The sequence below is a fragment of the Zootoca vivipara genome, chromosome 11, assembly GCF_965207765.1.
Source record: "Zootoca vivipara chromosome 11, rZooViv2.hap1.1, whole genome shotgun sequence".
Taxonomy (NCBI): Eukaryota; Metazoa; Chordata; class Lepidosauria; order Squamata; family Lacertidae; genus Zootoca; species Zootoca vivipara.
This window is the reverse complement of record NC_142594.1, coordinates 23,019,520-23,036,721: the sequence shown is the minus strand read 5'-3', so window position 1 is coordinate 23,036,721 and position 17,202 is coordinate 23,019,520. Positions and strand designations below refer to the sequence as shown.

The window sequence follows — 17,202 nt, the reverse complement described above, 5'->3', positions numbered from 1 at the left end:
CCTCAGTGCGCGCCGGGAGCCAGGAGACTTCGCGGGAGCCGAGCGCCGCTGTGCACGCCATTGGAAGTCCGTATCTTTCGCTTTCTTCACCCCCCCTCGCTTTCCTCTCTCCTCCTCCCGTCTTCTAACTCGACCGTTCCGAATAACAGGACGGCGAGGGGTGGGAGGGAAACCAGGGCGACTCTCTTGTTTCCCTTTCTCTCATTATTAGGATTATGTTTTATGTAACTCTGTGAGGGAGGCTCAGGCGTGGCCGATTTCCCTTCCCCACCCCGCTCCTCCCGCCTCAGGTTTTGGCCGCCGCCGTTTCTTTCCGCGCCTTGTGGGGCCTTAGTAATTAAAAAACCGCCCACAAGTGCTCCTACCAGGTAGGCATTTCCTACCTTCGATCACGCTTCGGGGTCTATTTGTTTGTAGGTGGGGGAGGGGGAAGAGGACGATGACCACGCATCCCCATCCCCCCCCACCCCGCCTCGGGCCTTCACTTCTGAAGTTTAAAAATCGCTTGCTTCCTAGTTGGTGTCTTAATGGGGATTGTCGCCAGGGCTGTTTCTTACTCCGCTCCCGCTTCTCCCCCCCCCCTCAAAAAAAGAAAAAGAATCAGCAGATGGTGAGGGGAGGAAGAGCCACAGGCCGCGAACAAAGCAGAGATCAGAGGCGTGGACTTCTTTAAATATAGATCTATAGATAAAGGTTCAATGCCTTGGATGGGGGTGGCGTTGGGGTTGCAGATGGGGGTCAAAGCATGGCGCTGTCTTTTCAAGCTCGTTGAAGAGAGAGGAGGAGGAGGAGGCGGCGGGGGCAGGAAGTCGTCCTGAACGACGCGGTGATATGGCGCTTTCCACCGCAGCCGATCCTGCATCTTTGCCTTCTCATGTTCTTGGTGATGGGAGAGGCCGGTTTGGGTCTGCTTTCCTTCCCCCATGCGCGCTCACCTCGTGCTATTAAGACCTATTTTATAGCTTTCATTTCTTTGCAACTGGCCTTTGTTGCTCTCGCGTTCCGGGTTTCTTTTCTTTCCTTTCTCCTAAATGGAAGCACGATTGGCCTGGCTTGAAATTGTTCTATGATACCTTATCTCCTGCAAGGTGGTGGTGGGAGGCGCTCAGGATTGCTGAGTGCAAGAGAGCTGCGGGGGAGGAGGGGTGTATGGTCTCTTCCTTGCTTTGCAGAATCTCATGGCTGTGCTGCTACTTTTATAGCTCTGCAGAGGAAACACCATGAATCAGAACTGCAGGATTTGAGAAAGTATTTTGTATTTATGTATCTAATGTTTTGGAATTGGAAAAATGTTTTATTGTACAGTTTATGTGTAAAGTTATGTGTCAAAAGTTATGTGTCAAATGGTCACCTATATAGTAGATGTACTGCTGATTAATAGACTAATCCTGAATCTTCTTGAATGGTTGCATCTACCACTGATCTAAGTAGATACAAATGGATTCAGGATTCTGTAATATACCTTACAGTTGAAGATTTTATTTCATTACAGCTTGTTGTCTTAGAGTTTTTCAAAATAACTATTTCCTTCAAACTTTTTTTTAGTGCTAACTCAGAATGTGTGAGATTTGACTAGTGAAAAGGCATATCATGTATTGTAGGTAACTGTTATTCCAAATAATACCTAGCATAATGGAGGCTTAACTCCATACTCTATTAATGTATTTTGAGTTTCCCCCCATCACCTGGATAGAAGGACCATACTTGTACTGAGATGCCTTTCTCTGAGTAATGCAACATTCCTTTTGTCATGCATTTTTCTAGTAAAAGCTCAGCAAGTCTGCAATAAAAATGGCCACCAATAAATCTACATTGGTAAGTTCATGACCACCTAAAATATGTAAGGATTTTACCACCATATTTCTTCGGATTTATTAAGTTGGCATCTCTGTGTAAAAAGATACATCCACATCTCCCCTCCCCAGCATTATTTTCCAAAAAACACCAGACACTGAAAGTGGGTGATATCCAAATGACTTGGACTCATTTGGCTCAAGTAACATAAATCCATTGATTTCAGTGCATCTTCTGAGTATGGCTACATTGGATATCAACAAGTAAGGTTGCTGGAAACTGCTTTGAGGTAAAATTTTGTAGCAATGTGTTTTGCTATTGAACAATTCCTCGCCTCTGTTTTAGAGAGGTAATAATGTACGTTTCGCTTGAGGAAATAGTATTGCGTGGGTGGTAGATTGCAATCTATTTAAGAGGGCATGTGGTGGCATCTAGTGCCAGTTCCAGTTTATATTAACAATTATATTGTGCTAGCAACATACGTAAGGGACGTGGGTGACGCTGTGGTCTAAACCACTGAGCCCCTTGGGCTTGCCTTATCTTCATAGGCAGTAAATATGTAAGCTATGGTTTGTTTGCGTATGATTATTTAATATAACTGATCATGATTCCAGCACATAGTAAAACACTGGACATAGGGTCAGAGTTGGAGGTATTGGTTTAATTGACAGGCATTAAAGCCCTTTGATGGTTGGAATCATGCAAAGGGGGAAAGTGAGACACTTGCTGGCCCTGCTACCTGCAAGGTGTAATGTGATTTAGAACCCTGCACCATGAGCGCAAGTACTGCAGACCTTTGTCCTCCAATGTGTGGAGGGCAGTGGGGACAGGGCAGAAGAGGCAGATCCCTGGTGCCCCCTAATTTCCAGAGTTCTAATGTATGAATAAGGCTTTGTAATATTTTTCCTTCTGAATTAACTGTCACCCTTCATTCTTACACTTAAAATGATAAATATATACGTGCTTCCTGGATCCGCACCTTGAAAATTTGGCACATGTTTTTTTGCAACTACAGGATGGTGGCCTGCCCCCTTGTTAACCTGTGTTCACTCAGTCAAGGATGAAGCTGTGTTTCTAAGCAGTAGGAATATTTTTGGGAATTCCCATGTTTTAGTTAACTTTGTAGCATAATGCAGTACTATTCAAAGTGGTGGTCCTTGATCAGCAGCTGGTCCAAGGCAACCCCACCATAATCCAGGTTGGGATGCTTCAGGGACCAAGTAAAGATATTGGTCCCTGGCACATGGAAGTGGAAAATGTTGCCCATCCACCACATCAGATAGTTTGAGAAGCACTGACATAATGGACATCCTTCCTCACTTTTGCAAGCTGAACACAACTTCAGGGAAGATCCATGTGCTTCTCTAGCTCCTAGTTGAAGGTGATCATTAGAATGGCTATGGTCCTCCAAGATGTAGCGTGTGTTACCCACTGCACAAATTAGTCTCTCTTACCTCTGGAGCTGGAGAAAAAAAGCTAGAATAATTTACATGGTAACAAAGGTACCGTACACTGAGTGCCTTGGCTTCCTAGCACCCAAATGGATTCTTACTTTCCTCCCTTCCACATTTGCAGCGGGAAGGGAAGGGAAGTCAGTAGCACTGGGTGTCTGAAGCACTTTAGGGTGTCTGGTTCCCATCACTTTTGGAGCTGGGAAAGCAGCACTAGGGATAATTTCTGGGCTGAAGCAGAAATACAGTGCAAGGTGAGGGACAAACTGCTCAGTTTTGTGCAGATCTACTCTAGTAAGTCTTGGATGAGGCAAACTTCCATGCAAGTGTGCATAAAATTGTGGCTAGCCTGTGAGTAGAATGGCTAGGTTCTTGAATCCTAGAGTTCTGCTAGATAACTGAGGCCAGGCCAACCAGCACTTAGGGACTTGTGATCATGCAGTCCGATGCATCATTCTTTTTTTCTTGGGATAATGTTTTGCTGCACATATATTACTAAAGAGAGGAGAAAGCATGGAATGAGGATGCAGCCAACATAGTAGCTTCATTTTTCAAGATACACTTCAGCCGCTCTCTTGGAGCAGTATTGGCCCTTGGCATCCAAGGTGTTGAACTAGAAGTGTTATCAAATGGTTCCTGAGAGAGGAAAGTGATCTCTTAAGACAGGTGGGAATGGGAATTCAAGAGTAAAAATTAGTTGTGTCTGTAAGATTCAATAAGTAAATCTAGAGATGTAGCATTTCTAGAAATTTGAAGCTATGGAGGAAAAATACTCATTTTTTTATTTGAAAAAATGGAATTCAATGGGGACAGGTTAAATATGGACACAATACTGGCTTTGCTATCAAACTTAAACTTTATTTTACTGTATTAAGAACATATAATTCATCATTGATCTATCAGTTGTCCTATTTAGTGTATTTATTAAATTACATATTAATCCAATGGATGTTTACGCAGAAAACACACCCATTTGGTTTTACTCCCAGGTGAGGAGACAGGAAATGTAAGAGACAAGTTCTGGCGCTATGTATTTTGTTATTGCTCATCACATTTCAGAGTTTAAAACTCCTTCAGGAACTGTAAACAAAATGGATCTCCAAAAACATTGAAGTGTGAACTTAAGCTTAAAGAAAAAACATTTTCAAACAGGCTGTGAAGGTTGTAAAGTAACAGAAATTTCTTTCTGTGTATCTGCATAATACTCCGATCATTCCTGATAGCAGTATTCCATGCAGAAAGAAATTTCTGGGAATTTCACAGGACAATGCTTTTGGGGAACCTAGAAATTTGCAAGTGTTTACAGTTCCTGAAGGAGTGCTTAACTCCTAACAATGCATACTCTTGCCCAGTAAGCACTGGGTCTTGTATGCTTTTTCTGGCTCATCATGGTGCTTCCTGCTCACACATAGGATTGCATCTGTAAAAGTATTGATGCATTTAACTAATTTCAAAGAGATGGTGATGGATTTTTTCAGTGTTCCCCCAGAATTTTCCTTTGGGAGGGGGGAAGCTCCACAGGAGGAGACAGATAATGTCCCCAGTCAGTAATTCTCAGCTTTTTTCCACAGAGCCTAGGGCTTGCCGATCTGATCGGCGCGGTTTGAATCCCTGCTCCTGCCAACCTAGCTGTTTGAAAGCATGAAGTGCAAGTAGACAAATAGGTACTGCTCTGGCGGGAAGGTAAATGGTGTTTCCGTGTGCTGCTTTGGTTCGCCAGAAGCGGCTTAGTCATGCTGGCCACATGACCCAGAAGCTGTACGCCGGCTCCCTCGGCCAGTAAAGCGAGATGAGGGCCACAACCCCAGAGTCGTCCGTGACTGGACCTAACGGTCAGGGGTCCCTTTACCTTTCTACAGTATAGGTCTTACATAATATATTTTTACATTGTACAGTGGTATGCTAGATCAACAGTTGCGCTTTTAACAGGGTGCATTTTGAAAATTGAGAAGTCATTTTATCAGTGCATAGTTTCTAAGGAAGGGATAACATGAATTGCATATCCCTCCACTCCGCTAAGAGCTTAAAATACTGTAGGTCTGTTTGACATACCAGTGTATGCCCCCTCCTCACATGCAAGATTGGACATGAATGATCAGCTGTGTAAAGCTACATAAAGCTGAATTTCAAATGGTGGGTGGGAAATACTCACTTGGATGTGGGGAGTGTCAATGCAGAGACTTAATTAGCAATATGGCATGCATATATTCGTAAACCTTTTTTATTTCTTTTGTGCTTTATTCCAAATGTTTTCAGGGATATGACAGTATAACTGTACAAGTAGGTTGCTAGTTTTGTATTATCTCCGAAATTCCCATAGTTAGAGAGGAAACAACCCCCACACACTGGCAGTCTTACCTGCTGGAAACTATCTCCACATATTCACATTCCGTTGGTAATCTTGGTACCACTTGGAGGGCAAGAGACATTAACATTCCTGTTTGGGCATATTATGTGCAAGGTACTTGTGCATATGTATTTTTTCATTTTTGCCATACCCATTCTGAATAGGTGATTTCCTATGTCATACCTCTGTCAAGCTGTTTTTGACACTTAACTGTCAAAACTGAGTATCAAAAGACATTTGCTATCTGGCACTCAAGAAAAGCAAGTATATTATTATGGAGCTGACAGAACTTGGGGTTTCTGAATTGTGACCATTTCTTCCTTCAGTCTAGTTTTCTCCAAAGGTCTACTCCAAAGGTCTACTCCTGGGGGGGGGGGGGACTGGCAGTGATCTACCCATTTTAGGGGGGCAGGTCAAAGTTGTTAAGCTTTTTTAAGAGGAGTTGGTCAGACTTCTAAGTGTGCAAAATTAAATAAATCGCTCACCAATAACACAGCCGCCAACAGATGAATTCAGCGCTACAGCAGACAACAAAGGAATGCACACTAAACACGACGCAGGGAAAGACCATGGGGGGGAGAGACATGATTCTAAATGCGAGCAATAAGGATCGATCAACAACGATCATCTGAGGATCAATCACAGTCGACCGGTTGGACACCCCTGGTCTAGTCCTTCCCCTGCCCACCCCCAATATTCTTAAGAGGGTTTCTTTTTCAATCTTCAAAGAATAGCTGGAAGTGGGGAGGCAGAAAAAGCTCCTTCTTTCCTTCCACTCTGCAGTTTTAATCTGAAGTCTTAGGCGCAGTACTGTGCCCAGAGCTCAGAAACTGCTTGCACTAATTAAATTACCTGTCACAAAATGCACCTGAACAATAGGAGTTTCAAACACTGCCTAAGGAGTGCTTCCAAAACTGTCCACTATTCTGCACTTGACTCTTGAACTGCAGCACTTCTAGCATGACACTAATATACTGGTTTCAAGCCAATGCATAGGGAAAATTTGGAAAAATAATAATCCTGTTACACTAAATTGTGCATTATTGAAGTTGGAATGCTTTGAGGATGATGTGGATGTAGTACTTTGTTATCTGAATGTTTGACTGTTAAGTGGAGCTTAAAGTGATTTTCCGTCTTATTTAAAGTGTGCTGTGCTTGATTTATAAAGTTCCAGCAATGCAATAGGCATTTGTATTAGTGAACAGTAAACACATAGTTTCAACCTAGCTTTATCAAGAGCAACCCTGAAACTTTTGCACAAGTATGTTTTTGCACATGTATGTTCTGCTGTCCATAATGAAAGTCAAAATCATGCATGGATGTAATTGTTAAATAAATGTTTCAGATTTAGCATCTGAAAAATGCTCAAGCTGCTATTAACTGTTGTTGAATTTCTATTAACAAGTCATATATAACTCACTGGTCTTCAACTAATGGCTTAGGATCCACTACTGGGTTGCTAACTGATTGAAGGTGGCTTGCAGCAGCAGCACCACCAGAATATAAAGTGAAAATTTTGCCATTTGTAGTAAAATTTAAGAAATGGGTTCCCAAATGCATGTTTCAGTTGAAGGTCTGAAAAAGTTGAAGACTATTGGTCTAACATGTATGCAAGTAATTTAAAAAGCTAAAGAAGCTCATCCTCCTATCTTATGTGCACCTTCCCAAAATTCAATTTTAAAGCTTACTTTTTATGCAATATATTCTATTACCCATCAGACAAGGCAAATGGCAATAAGCTATTTGGAACAAAATAGCAAACAATTATTTCAAACAAAATGATTTAGAATTCATTGCAAAAGAGATTTGGAATTAATTTCATTGACCCAGAAGGGTTCTTTTTACAATAATTTGTTCTCTCACTGAGCAAAATAGGAAATTTTCCATGAGAATCTTAAGTCATGTAGACCTATAATTGAGTAGCAGTATAACTGTTAAAATACATACTTTCAAATGATTTTGTTTTGTAGCATAAAATGGGGAAAAAGCAGAACGGCAAAGGCAAAAAAGTTGAAGAAACAGAACCTGAAGAATTCGTTGTGGAGAAAGTCCTGGACAGGCGTGTAGTTAATGGCAAGGTTGAGTACTTCTTGAAATGGAAAGGATTTACTGAGTAAGGAGCTTCATCCAGAACTACTATTTTCAGTGTTTGGTTGGTTGGGGGTGTACTGGTCCTTGTTGAGTGCACGACCACCTCTCACCCCATCTAGTTTGCAAGGTTGTGTAAAGTGTAGCATAGTCTCTCCCACTTATACACAATTAACAAGAATATGTTTTTCTAGAACCTTGCTTTGTTATTGAGCTAAACATGCTACTTGTTTACTATAAATAGCAATATAGTAGCATAGACCAAAGTAAGCATTCCAGGGTTTTTTAAAACAAAAATCCAGTTTACCAGCAACAGAAGAATATTGATTCATTTCTCTCTGGCACTTGTGAAAGGCTAGAAAAGTCACCCTAAGTCTAGAAACATCCAAAAATATTTGTCCTTATGTGCAGTTCTGCATGTTTGCAAACTGAACATTATTATAGGGCTCAATTGACCTATATAGTGTTGCTTAAGTACTATTTGTGGACTCTGAAATAATAATTCAGCTCATTTAACAAACCTTACTGTCTACACCTGGGTAACCCATGACGATAATTTTTCAGGCTTATAACCATAATCTTAAGTCTAAATGATTGTGCACAAGTAGGTTGGAAATATTTTATAGAATCTGTTGTAACTGTTGGCCCACATAAAATTAAGTAGCAGAGAAATATGACTTCAGTGTCTTTAATAACTGAGCACAATTTAGCATTTTGTTAGGGTGGTTTGTTTTACTTTTATAGAGTTTGTCCATTTGATCCAGATTTCTACCGTAATTACTTCCATTCTTTTTTCATGAATTTCATTTCAGTGCCGATAACACATGGGAACCAGAAGAAAACTTGGATTGTCCAGAGTTAATAGAAGCTTTTCTGAGTTCCCAGAAAGCTGGTAAAGAAAAAACAGAGGGTGCCAAAAGAAAATCTCTTTCAGATAGTGAGTCTGATGACAGCAAATCAAAGAAAAAAAGAGATTCTGTAAGTTTGTTTGGTGTTTGGATTTCTCCTAATATTCATTGATGAGGTGTAGTGGTTAGTGTGTTGGACTAGGGTCAGGGACACCCAGGTTCAAATGCCTATTCAGCCATGCTACTCATCCCAACCTATTTCATGGAGTTGGGAAGATACCCTGCAGGTGTGGGAGGAGCAGGTCTGCTAGGCATGGTGGTGACCTGGTGGATGTGATACAACTTCCATCATCCTGTCCAGTGGTCATGATGGCAATACTGACAGGAGTTTTGAGTCCGACAAAATCTGGAAGGCTATAGGTTCCCTATTCCTGATGTAAAGTATCCTCCGTTCCTTGAACAAAGGTTGGTATAAAATCATAATATAGTGGTTAGCCATGCAGCTTTTAACATGTGTTGAACACAAACTTAAGTATCTCCTAAGAGCTGTTATAGCCCAGTTTTGCAAGCTGCTTGTTCTAAGTTACATCTTGGTAGCCTCTTTAACATTCAGTCTGAAAAGTTTCTAAAAATGTCTTCTGATCTGCAGAAAGTTAATTCTTTAGTACTGTGAAGTTATAAGTATGTTCATGGAAAGTGAAATGAAACAATTGATGGGTAAAAGAACTTAAAGCTTGGTGTAATTTTTTTTGCTGACATTCTGGAAGACCTTTGAGAAGATTTATGTGTTCTATGGCAGCTTTTCTACAATAGTTGGAACATATTTAAATGTTACTCCATATTTAATCAAACAGGTTGATAAACCCAGGGGATTTGCAAGAGGTCTTGATCCTGAGCGAATAATTGGAGCCACAGACAGTAGTGGGGAACTTATGTTTCTTATGAAATGGTAAGTGGTAGAATGGAAAGTTCAGCAGCAATGCAACATTTGTCTTTGACCTTGATAAAAGAATATACTGTAATTTTTCTGTTTTAAACTGATAGGATGTAAAGGCTGTTGGTGGTTTGGTTGGTCCTCACTCTGAGCATTGATAATTCTGGTTCTTTACTACCTAAGGAGTTTAGAAAACTTAAGGGCACTCTTGTTGCTGTTTAGTACCAAACTAACTAGTACTAGACTTTAAACTGAAGAGAGCCCTAGCCTATTTTGTCACCACGTCTTTCAAACTTAAACCACTATTGCTGGTATTTAGTTTTACTGTACTTTTATGTACGATTATTTAAATGGTTACAGTTTAAGGGTGAATTTCTACTCCAAAGAGCATAGCTACACACTTGCAGCTCAGTTTTATTCATGTGTTCTTGAAACCAAGTCCACTTACTCCTGCAGCATTAGCAGCTACATTCAGAAATCTCTCCCATCAGTTACTATTGACTACTTTACCTCAGTTCCAATTGACTGCTTTACTGATGGTATAAGTGAACAGCAACTAAGGTTTTGTTACAATACCTAGTATGCCTCCCCTCTTTGAAGAGCTGCTACTGTCCAAGATTCTCAGTTAAGCAAACTTTGAATGATTAGAGCAGGAATTCTGAATTCCTTTGACCCTTTTAATGATAAGTCTATGATAATCATGTACATACTTGCCTGGGAGAAAGGTCTGCTGCGTTAAATCAGGCAGACTTTTGCATACATATGTCTAGGATTGGGTTGTGTGCATAACTACTACTGAAAAGTTCGAGTAGTGGTACTTCAGATTGGAGGCTCACAAAATCCTAAACACATGTTCTTTTCTTAAAACAGGAAAGATTCTGATGAAGCAGACCTGGTGCTCGCCAAAGAAGCAAATGTTAAATGCCCTCAGATTGTAATTGCTTTTTATGAAGAACGACTAACCTGGCACTCATGCCCAGAGGATGAAGCGCAATAATTGTTTGGGTTATCCCCCTCCCCCTCCCTTTTTATATATGTATGATTATAACTTACCAGAAATGTTGAAAGCTACGTTTTAATGAGACAAGTTTGATTATTTTTGAAGTAATGTGTTTTGCATAAACAGAAAGGAAAGAAGAGTTTGTGCTATTTGCTTTGTTTTATTACCGGAGAGCATTTGGTACTGCTTTCTTCATTTTAGGCAAAGTGTTTTATAAAACTTGATAGTTAATAGTGAACCCTAATGGCAGATTGAACAAATTCACAAGTGTTTTTGTAGTTCTATATGACTGTTGTGCATGCATCTTTCCCCCAGTTTAGTCCTTTTAAGTCTTTAGTACTTGTGGCTACTTGGTTCTAAAGGGACCAGGTAAAAACTTTTTAGTAAGTGGAAGGTGCAGACTGTATATTATTTACTTTATTGTAAATACTGGTGAACACTTATCAATAAAATAGTTTTATATTATTGTTCCTTGTTTTCCAAACAGCGATAAGCTTAATAATCTTCAGAAAAATAGCATCCTCCAATAAAAGCACTGGCACAATGTTCACCAAGCAGAATTGCTGCAATGAGATTTTCCATGGCCCCTACTGTTTTGCCCACAACTTTCCTTGGCTTGTGTCTTAGAATAAACTAACTTTTGTTTCAGGTGGCCATACAAATCTCTAGTAGCATGCTTTAAAGTTTGACCCAACTGGATCATGAGCAGTATTACATTTCTCAGTTTCTAGAAGGTCAATGTCCAGCCTTTGTTGCCATTTCTCCAGTCAAAGCAATTTGGTTTCTAAGGTGTTTACGCCGGATTGAGATGAGTTTGGCATAAGTGTGTGAGAGGATACAAAGCCATGTTTTTACCTAGCGTCATACTACAGACTGCTCTGGCATGATATGTGCAACACAACAGCATAGCTCAGCTAGTTAGAGCATGGTGCTGATAACACCAAGGTTGCAGGTTTGATTCCCGTACCTACATTGCAGGGGGTTGGACTAGATGACCCTCAGGGTACCTTCCAACTCTGTGATTCTATGCAATATGGGCTAGTTCCTAGAAAACATACAAATTGTTGATTTTGTGCAGTGACGTCATGAGAAACAACCCAGTATGTATAATAGTGCTGTGAAAATAACTTTTTTCTAAAGTGAGCTAAACTCACTCTCACTGCTACTTTAACTGCAGGTGGAGCAAATTTCTGGGTGCTATCTTGCCTTGCATTACAGAAGTGTATACCTAAGTTCACATATGGCCTTTACACAGTACAGTTGTACCTTGGAACTAAAACGGCTTTGTTGCCTAACATTTTGACTCCTGAACGATTGAAAACCGGAAATGATGGTTCCGGTGTTCGAACGTTCTTTTGGAAGCCGAATGTCCAGTCGGGCTTCGCGGTGATTGGCTGCAGGAGCTTCTTGCGGCCAATTGGAAGCAGCACCTTGGTTCCTGAACGTTTTGGAAGTCGAACAGACTTCCGGAACAGATTCTGTTCGACTTCCAAGGTACTGTATATGTGAATAGCAATTTTGAATAGTTCCTTCCTTTACACGCACATGGAAATACTAGCAATGTATACACACACGCACGCGTGTGTGTGTGTGTGTATAAATATATAATTTGGCCATTCAAGCCACAGTAGTTTTTTGCTTTCTAATTCATTGAATTGCAATCACAGGAAAGGGGCTGCCCACAATGGCTGAGTCATTATATCCCCTGCCAGTCTGTCTTGTCCAAATGAGGGTATTCTTGCAATATTATTATAAGAGTGTGAAAAAGAGAGCAGGACTGCACTCATGCAGGTACAACTATCTATTACATCTTTGACATAGTCCACAGTGGAGGGAAAAGTGAAGAGGGGAAGCTGTTGTATACATGTGGATTTCTGGTATAATTTTGAACCCTGTGTCCTGACAGTTCTTAATCATACTGACCTCTCTTCAGACCCCACCAGCGTGGAATATGGCATAGAGATGTGATGGGGCAGCACCAGTGCAGTCCTTTTCTTTACATGATTATAATTGTATTATGGGATGAATGCAACTGATAAAACTGTAAATTATTATTATTTTTAAGTAATAAAATATTTTTTAAAATGTGGATAATTGCCATCATAAAGCTGTTACGTATTCCTCTTCTGCAGGTGATTATTCATCATAAGCTGTCTTTACTGAGCAGGTTCCCCAATGCTCTGGTGTTACAGGAGTTGTACTGGTCCTATTTTAAAAATGGCATTCCATAAAATGCAGCAAAACCATTAGCCATAGAAATGGGGTTTCAACTATTTTGGGTAAATGGCAGTTTCTGAAATAAAACTTGTTCCAGTCTCAATCTTGATAGTATTAAATCAACATGATCATTTGAGAAAACAACTTTATTTTCTTTTCTAATAATACTGTAGCATATTAGGACCAAAATGCATACTAGGATGTCAGGGATTTACCTGCTAGTATGCACATAATTTTCTTGCTAAGGATAGAATAAGCAACAAATAAAAAATCACTAGTGCTGAAATGAGAGCTTTTAAATTTCAAGATGCCAACTTTACAACAGCAACTAAATTTAAAACGAGCTGCATACAGGGCAGTGAAAAGTTTTTGAGATACCTGGACTGCCACTAAATACCAGCTTCCTAGTAGACATTTTCATCTGCATTGCTACAGTCAGAAAAGGAAAGGAGGCATCCAATTCCTTACCTTTAGAAAAGCTTTCTATTGATTCAATGTGTTACTGCTTGATGGGAAGATTACTGTAATTGGAGATGTAGTAAACTTAACAGTCTGAAGCCCCTTGGAACACAAGGTGGTAAATGTGAGCTCTCTCTCTTTTTTTTTTTTTACTGACTTGAGTATTATTGTGCTTTCCCTTGTCGGGTCAGTACATGAGCTGGTTTTAACAAGAAGTCTCAAAACTGGTCAAAGTGAGCTATAATGCATCAAGTATCTCAGAAGTGATAAAATGGATAGAACGGAACCTTTCATTTATGAGAAAATTGAGTCTTCTGAATATGGTATTGAAAAAAATAAGGTTTTCATATGTGACTCCCTACATTTCAATAAAACATTTCCTTGCTCCTGTTGTTGCTCCCATCCTTATTTTTCCATCTTTTTGTGCTGCCCAACAGTGTTGGTTTTGCAGATATATATGCTTTGGGACCCAAACCTTGAGAGTATATGAATGTATTGGTTTTACAAGTGAGCAGGTGAAAGTTGTGTGTGAGTAACCTGCTTGCTGTGTGCACAAAGATTAATTCCACCCATCCTGGACAGGCATAGCTTCCTAAAACTCTCCATCTCCTCCCATATTTTAGTGTCATGCAAAAGTCCTGTTCCACTTCAGCAGCTGCAGTTTCAAACCTGGCTAGTGGGGGACGGGCGGACAAGGAAGGCTTCCCATTTCTAGATGGCAGGGTGCATGAATAAAAATCACATTCATTTTGTGAACATGGAAAGGAAAAGCTATCTTGGCCATGGCATCTGTATACTTTTCAATCTCTGGGTGAGAATTCATTTTTTGCTGAAAGTTACACGTGAGTGGTTATTGCAGAGATAGGCTTGGGCCATATTGGTAAAGACTTAATTCTGCAACAACGGATAATTTACGGTTCTTCCCCTCCAGCCTTTGAATTAAATGGTAATTGCTACACAGTTGCTGCTTTCTGTGCATGCAAACAAGCTCTCATTTGTGCATGTTACTCCGCTAAGTGATTTGCATTTGATCATGCAGGTTTGGGGAACTTTATGGTTATTTATCAAATAGTACCTTGTAGGTTAGTACCTTTTGAATTATGGTGCTGGAGGAGACTCTTGAGAGTCCCATGGACTGCAAGAAGATCAAACCTATCCATTCTTAAGGAAACCAGCCCTGAGTGCTCACTGGAAGGACAGATCGTGAAGCTGAGGCTCCAATACTTTGGCCACCTCATGAGAAGAGAAGAATCCTTGGAAAAGACCTTGATGTTGGGAAAGATGGAGGGCACTAGGAGAAGGGGACAACAGAGGACGAGATGGTTGGACAGTGTTCTCGAAGCTACCAACATGAGTTTGACCAGACTGCGGGAGGCAGTGGAAGACGAGTGCCTGGCGTGCTATGGTCCATGGGGTCACGAAGAGTCGGACACGACTAAACAACAACAACCTTGTAGGTTACTAACAGGCAACCAACAAGAATGTGGTTTGCAGAATAAGATCCAAGAACATAGCCTTATTTGTTAAATTACATTACCAGTAATTTTTTTAAAAAAATAAATATTTTGGGTTTAAACCAGGGTTTCCCAAAGCTGGGTCTCCAGTTATTGGACTATAGTTCCCATCATCCCTGACCACTGATCCTGATAGCTAGGGATGATGGGAGTTGTAGTCCAAAAACAGCTGGAGGCCCGAGTTTGGGAAACCCTGGTTTAAACCAAAATATTTCATGGCATGATGCATCTGGCATCTGAATCCTCACCCCCTCCTTGTTAAGATGGTTGATTTTTGTTCAGCTTTGTTCTTTGTAAAGCAAGGATCTGCCCCTGATACTGCATTATATGTATTTATCATACAAAATACATGGAAGCTGTTAATAGCCCTTTGTGTTATAGCGCCTTCATTACAGATGCCCAAATCCTTTAAAATGTTGCACACTTCAGATTTGGGAGCGGTGAGCGGTATTTGTGTGACGTTATTGATAATCTCCCATCCTGACATCTGGATGTCAAGGGCTGATTTTATAATGAATATGAGATAGGCATAAGTCAAACCAGCGTAATATTCATTACTGATCGCACCCGCAGTCCTGGAAAGACTGCATGCTGTAAAAGATGCAACGTTTTCTTTTTGTGGAAAGAAGATCTCTTGATCTGACAAGTTCAAGGACCAATGATCAGATTTCCAGCACCTTCCCCCGCACCCCGCTCCCATTGCTCTTTGCAGCACCTGCATTTCCGCATGCGCGATCTACGCTTGCCGCTCCTTCCTCTGCGGCTGCTCCATCGCAAACCCGACCAATAAGAGATCGCCTGCAATGACAGGAAGTAGATCCCTTCCATATTGCGTTCGTTTCCCGCTCTCGATTCTCTTCCTAGATCTCACTGTCGGAGCCTGAATTAAAGTTTAATCTTGGCAAACCGTTGACTCGAAATAAATGGCTTTTATCTAGTTTTGCTCAGGCTGCAGAAACATCAGCAACAAAATACGGTACTAACGCATTGGGAAGCCCCACCCACCCACTCCGGAAAGGGTGAAGATGGGCTGTGCGACATTCGCCTATTTCTCAGTTGGTTAAGCTTGTAAAAAACACAAGTCGCTCCACGTCAAAAACAAGGATTCGGAAGAGTTTTCATGTGCTCCTCTATGAAGATGCGTCTCTTGTCTTTTGTGAAATTCGTGGGTTTAAGTGCAGTTAAGCATTTGAGTCAAGTTGTATTCTATAGGATCAGGCATGCCTAGCATACATATTTTAGTTTATAACCCAAGGTCATAGAATCATAAGAGTTGGAAGGTACCCCCAAGGGTCATCTAGTCCAACCCCCCTGTAATGCAGAAATCTCAACTAAAGCATCCACGACTTCCCAAAGAAGTCCGTTTGGAACAGCTCTTACTGTCAGAAAGTTCTTCCTTCCGTTTAGTGGGAAACTCCTTCCTTTTAACTTGAAGCCATTGGTTTGTGTCCAGTGAAAGTGTGCTATGCGTGTGACACAGAGTATCTGTGCTGTTGCCACCTTGTATATTGGCATAGTTTTGTATATTTTTCTTCGTAGTAGGGGGACAGCAATGAGACCCGTCTCCCTGATAGAGTATCATGCCATGCCCCTTTGCCTGCTCTTTGTGCCATGCCACACCCCTTCCCCCAGCAGCCATTTTCTGACTGGTGCCCATAGTACTTTCTCGAAATTCAAAATGTGCCCACTGGTCCAAAAAAAGCTTGTTGACCCATTTGTTGAATCAACTTTTGTGCTTTCAGAGTCTGTAAGCTTGAAGTTTACAGAGAATTACGTATTTACAATGCAGCTAAGCAGTCTACACTACACTACTCTACACTAGTTGCTAATGCAAAATTTTTTTTGGCTCTAATTTTAGATTATTTTCATTTTTGGTCAGTTTTAAGGACAGTTGACGCGACTCAGCAGTGTTAATTGCAACTTACAGGCAAGGAGCATATCTGTTTTACTTATATGTGGATTTAAAACGGCAGGCACTTATGAGAGCAGCTGTCTCGGTTTAGTGTTTTGCTGATAAGGAATGGTCCTCTTCTGAAGGTCAGTGATAAATAGTGTGGACTCCCAGGAAACATGGCGAACTTTCCTATGAGGGAAGCTTCCATGTTTCTCCCCCTCACTTTTCCTCAGTTGGCAGCCAGGGTATCCCACAGGATGAGAGACAATAAATATCCCCTTTGAAAGGTATTGCTACAGACCCCAATTGGATGAAAGTGAGATTTGGGGTCTTACTCTACACAGTACCAACCAGTAATCAACAGGTTTGCCATACCCATTGAGTCAATCACCCATCTCCCACTATCCTTCTGAGAAAAACCCCACCCCCACCCTCCCACTTTATATAAAGGTCTGGTGGTGACTTCTGTTTCAGTGTATCTGAACAAGTGTGCATGCACACGAAAGCTTATAACCAGAACAAATTTAGATGGTCTCTCTCTAAGGTGCTACTGGATAATTTTATTTATTTATTTCCAGTACCAACGTGATCACCATATTAGTTCAGACCCAAAATGCCTCATACAAAATCCTCTAAAACTCTATTTACAATTCTAA

General features: G+C 40.9%; 1 protein-coding gene across 12 annotated transcripts; it reads left to right on the top strand.

The window, feature by feature from the left end:
- The first annotated feature begins 4 nt into the window (after positions 1-4).
- On the top strand, positions 5-10,927 carry CBX3 (chromobox 3). Of its 12 annotated transcripts, none has more exons than XM_035128915.3 (7): positions 5-66; positions 1,765-1,815; positions 4,817-4,909; positions 7,563-7,705; positions 8,493-8,658; positions 9,383-9,477; positions 10,333-10,927. In XM_035128915.3, exons 4-7 carry the CDS (start codon positions 7,569-7,571, stop codon positions 10,457-10,459), a joined length of 525 nt encoding a protein of 174 aa, XP_034984806.1. In that variant the 5' UTR covers positions 5-66; positions 1,765-1,815; positions 4,817-4,909; positions 7,563-7,568; the 3' UTR covers positions 10,460-10,927. The 12 variants fall into 12 exon arrangements, with proteins under 12 accessions (XP_034984806.1, XP_088509628.1, XP_088509629.1 ...); XM_088653502.1 differs by having other exon boundaries at positions 4,817-4,928; XM_088653503.1 differs by having other exon boundaries at positions 5-368.
- Positions 10,928-17,202: the final 6,275 nt, after the last annotated feature.

Excerpts from the sequence above, each read along its gene's own strand:
- CBX3 (XM_035128911.3), top strand. The coding sequence starts at position 1,792 with ATGGCCACCAATAAATCTACATTG. Across the intron at positions 7,706-8,492 it reads AAATGGAAAGGATTTACTGA|TGCCGATAACACATGGGAAC; the intron begins GTAAGGAGCTTC and ends ATTTCATTTCAG. Across the intron at positions 9,478-10,332 it reads CTTATGTTTCTTATGAAATG|GAAAGATTCTGATGAAGCAG; the intron begins GTAAGTGGTAGA and ends TTCTTAAAACAG.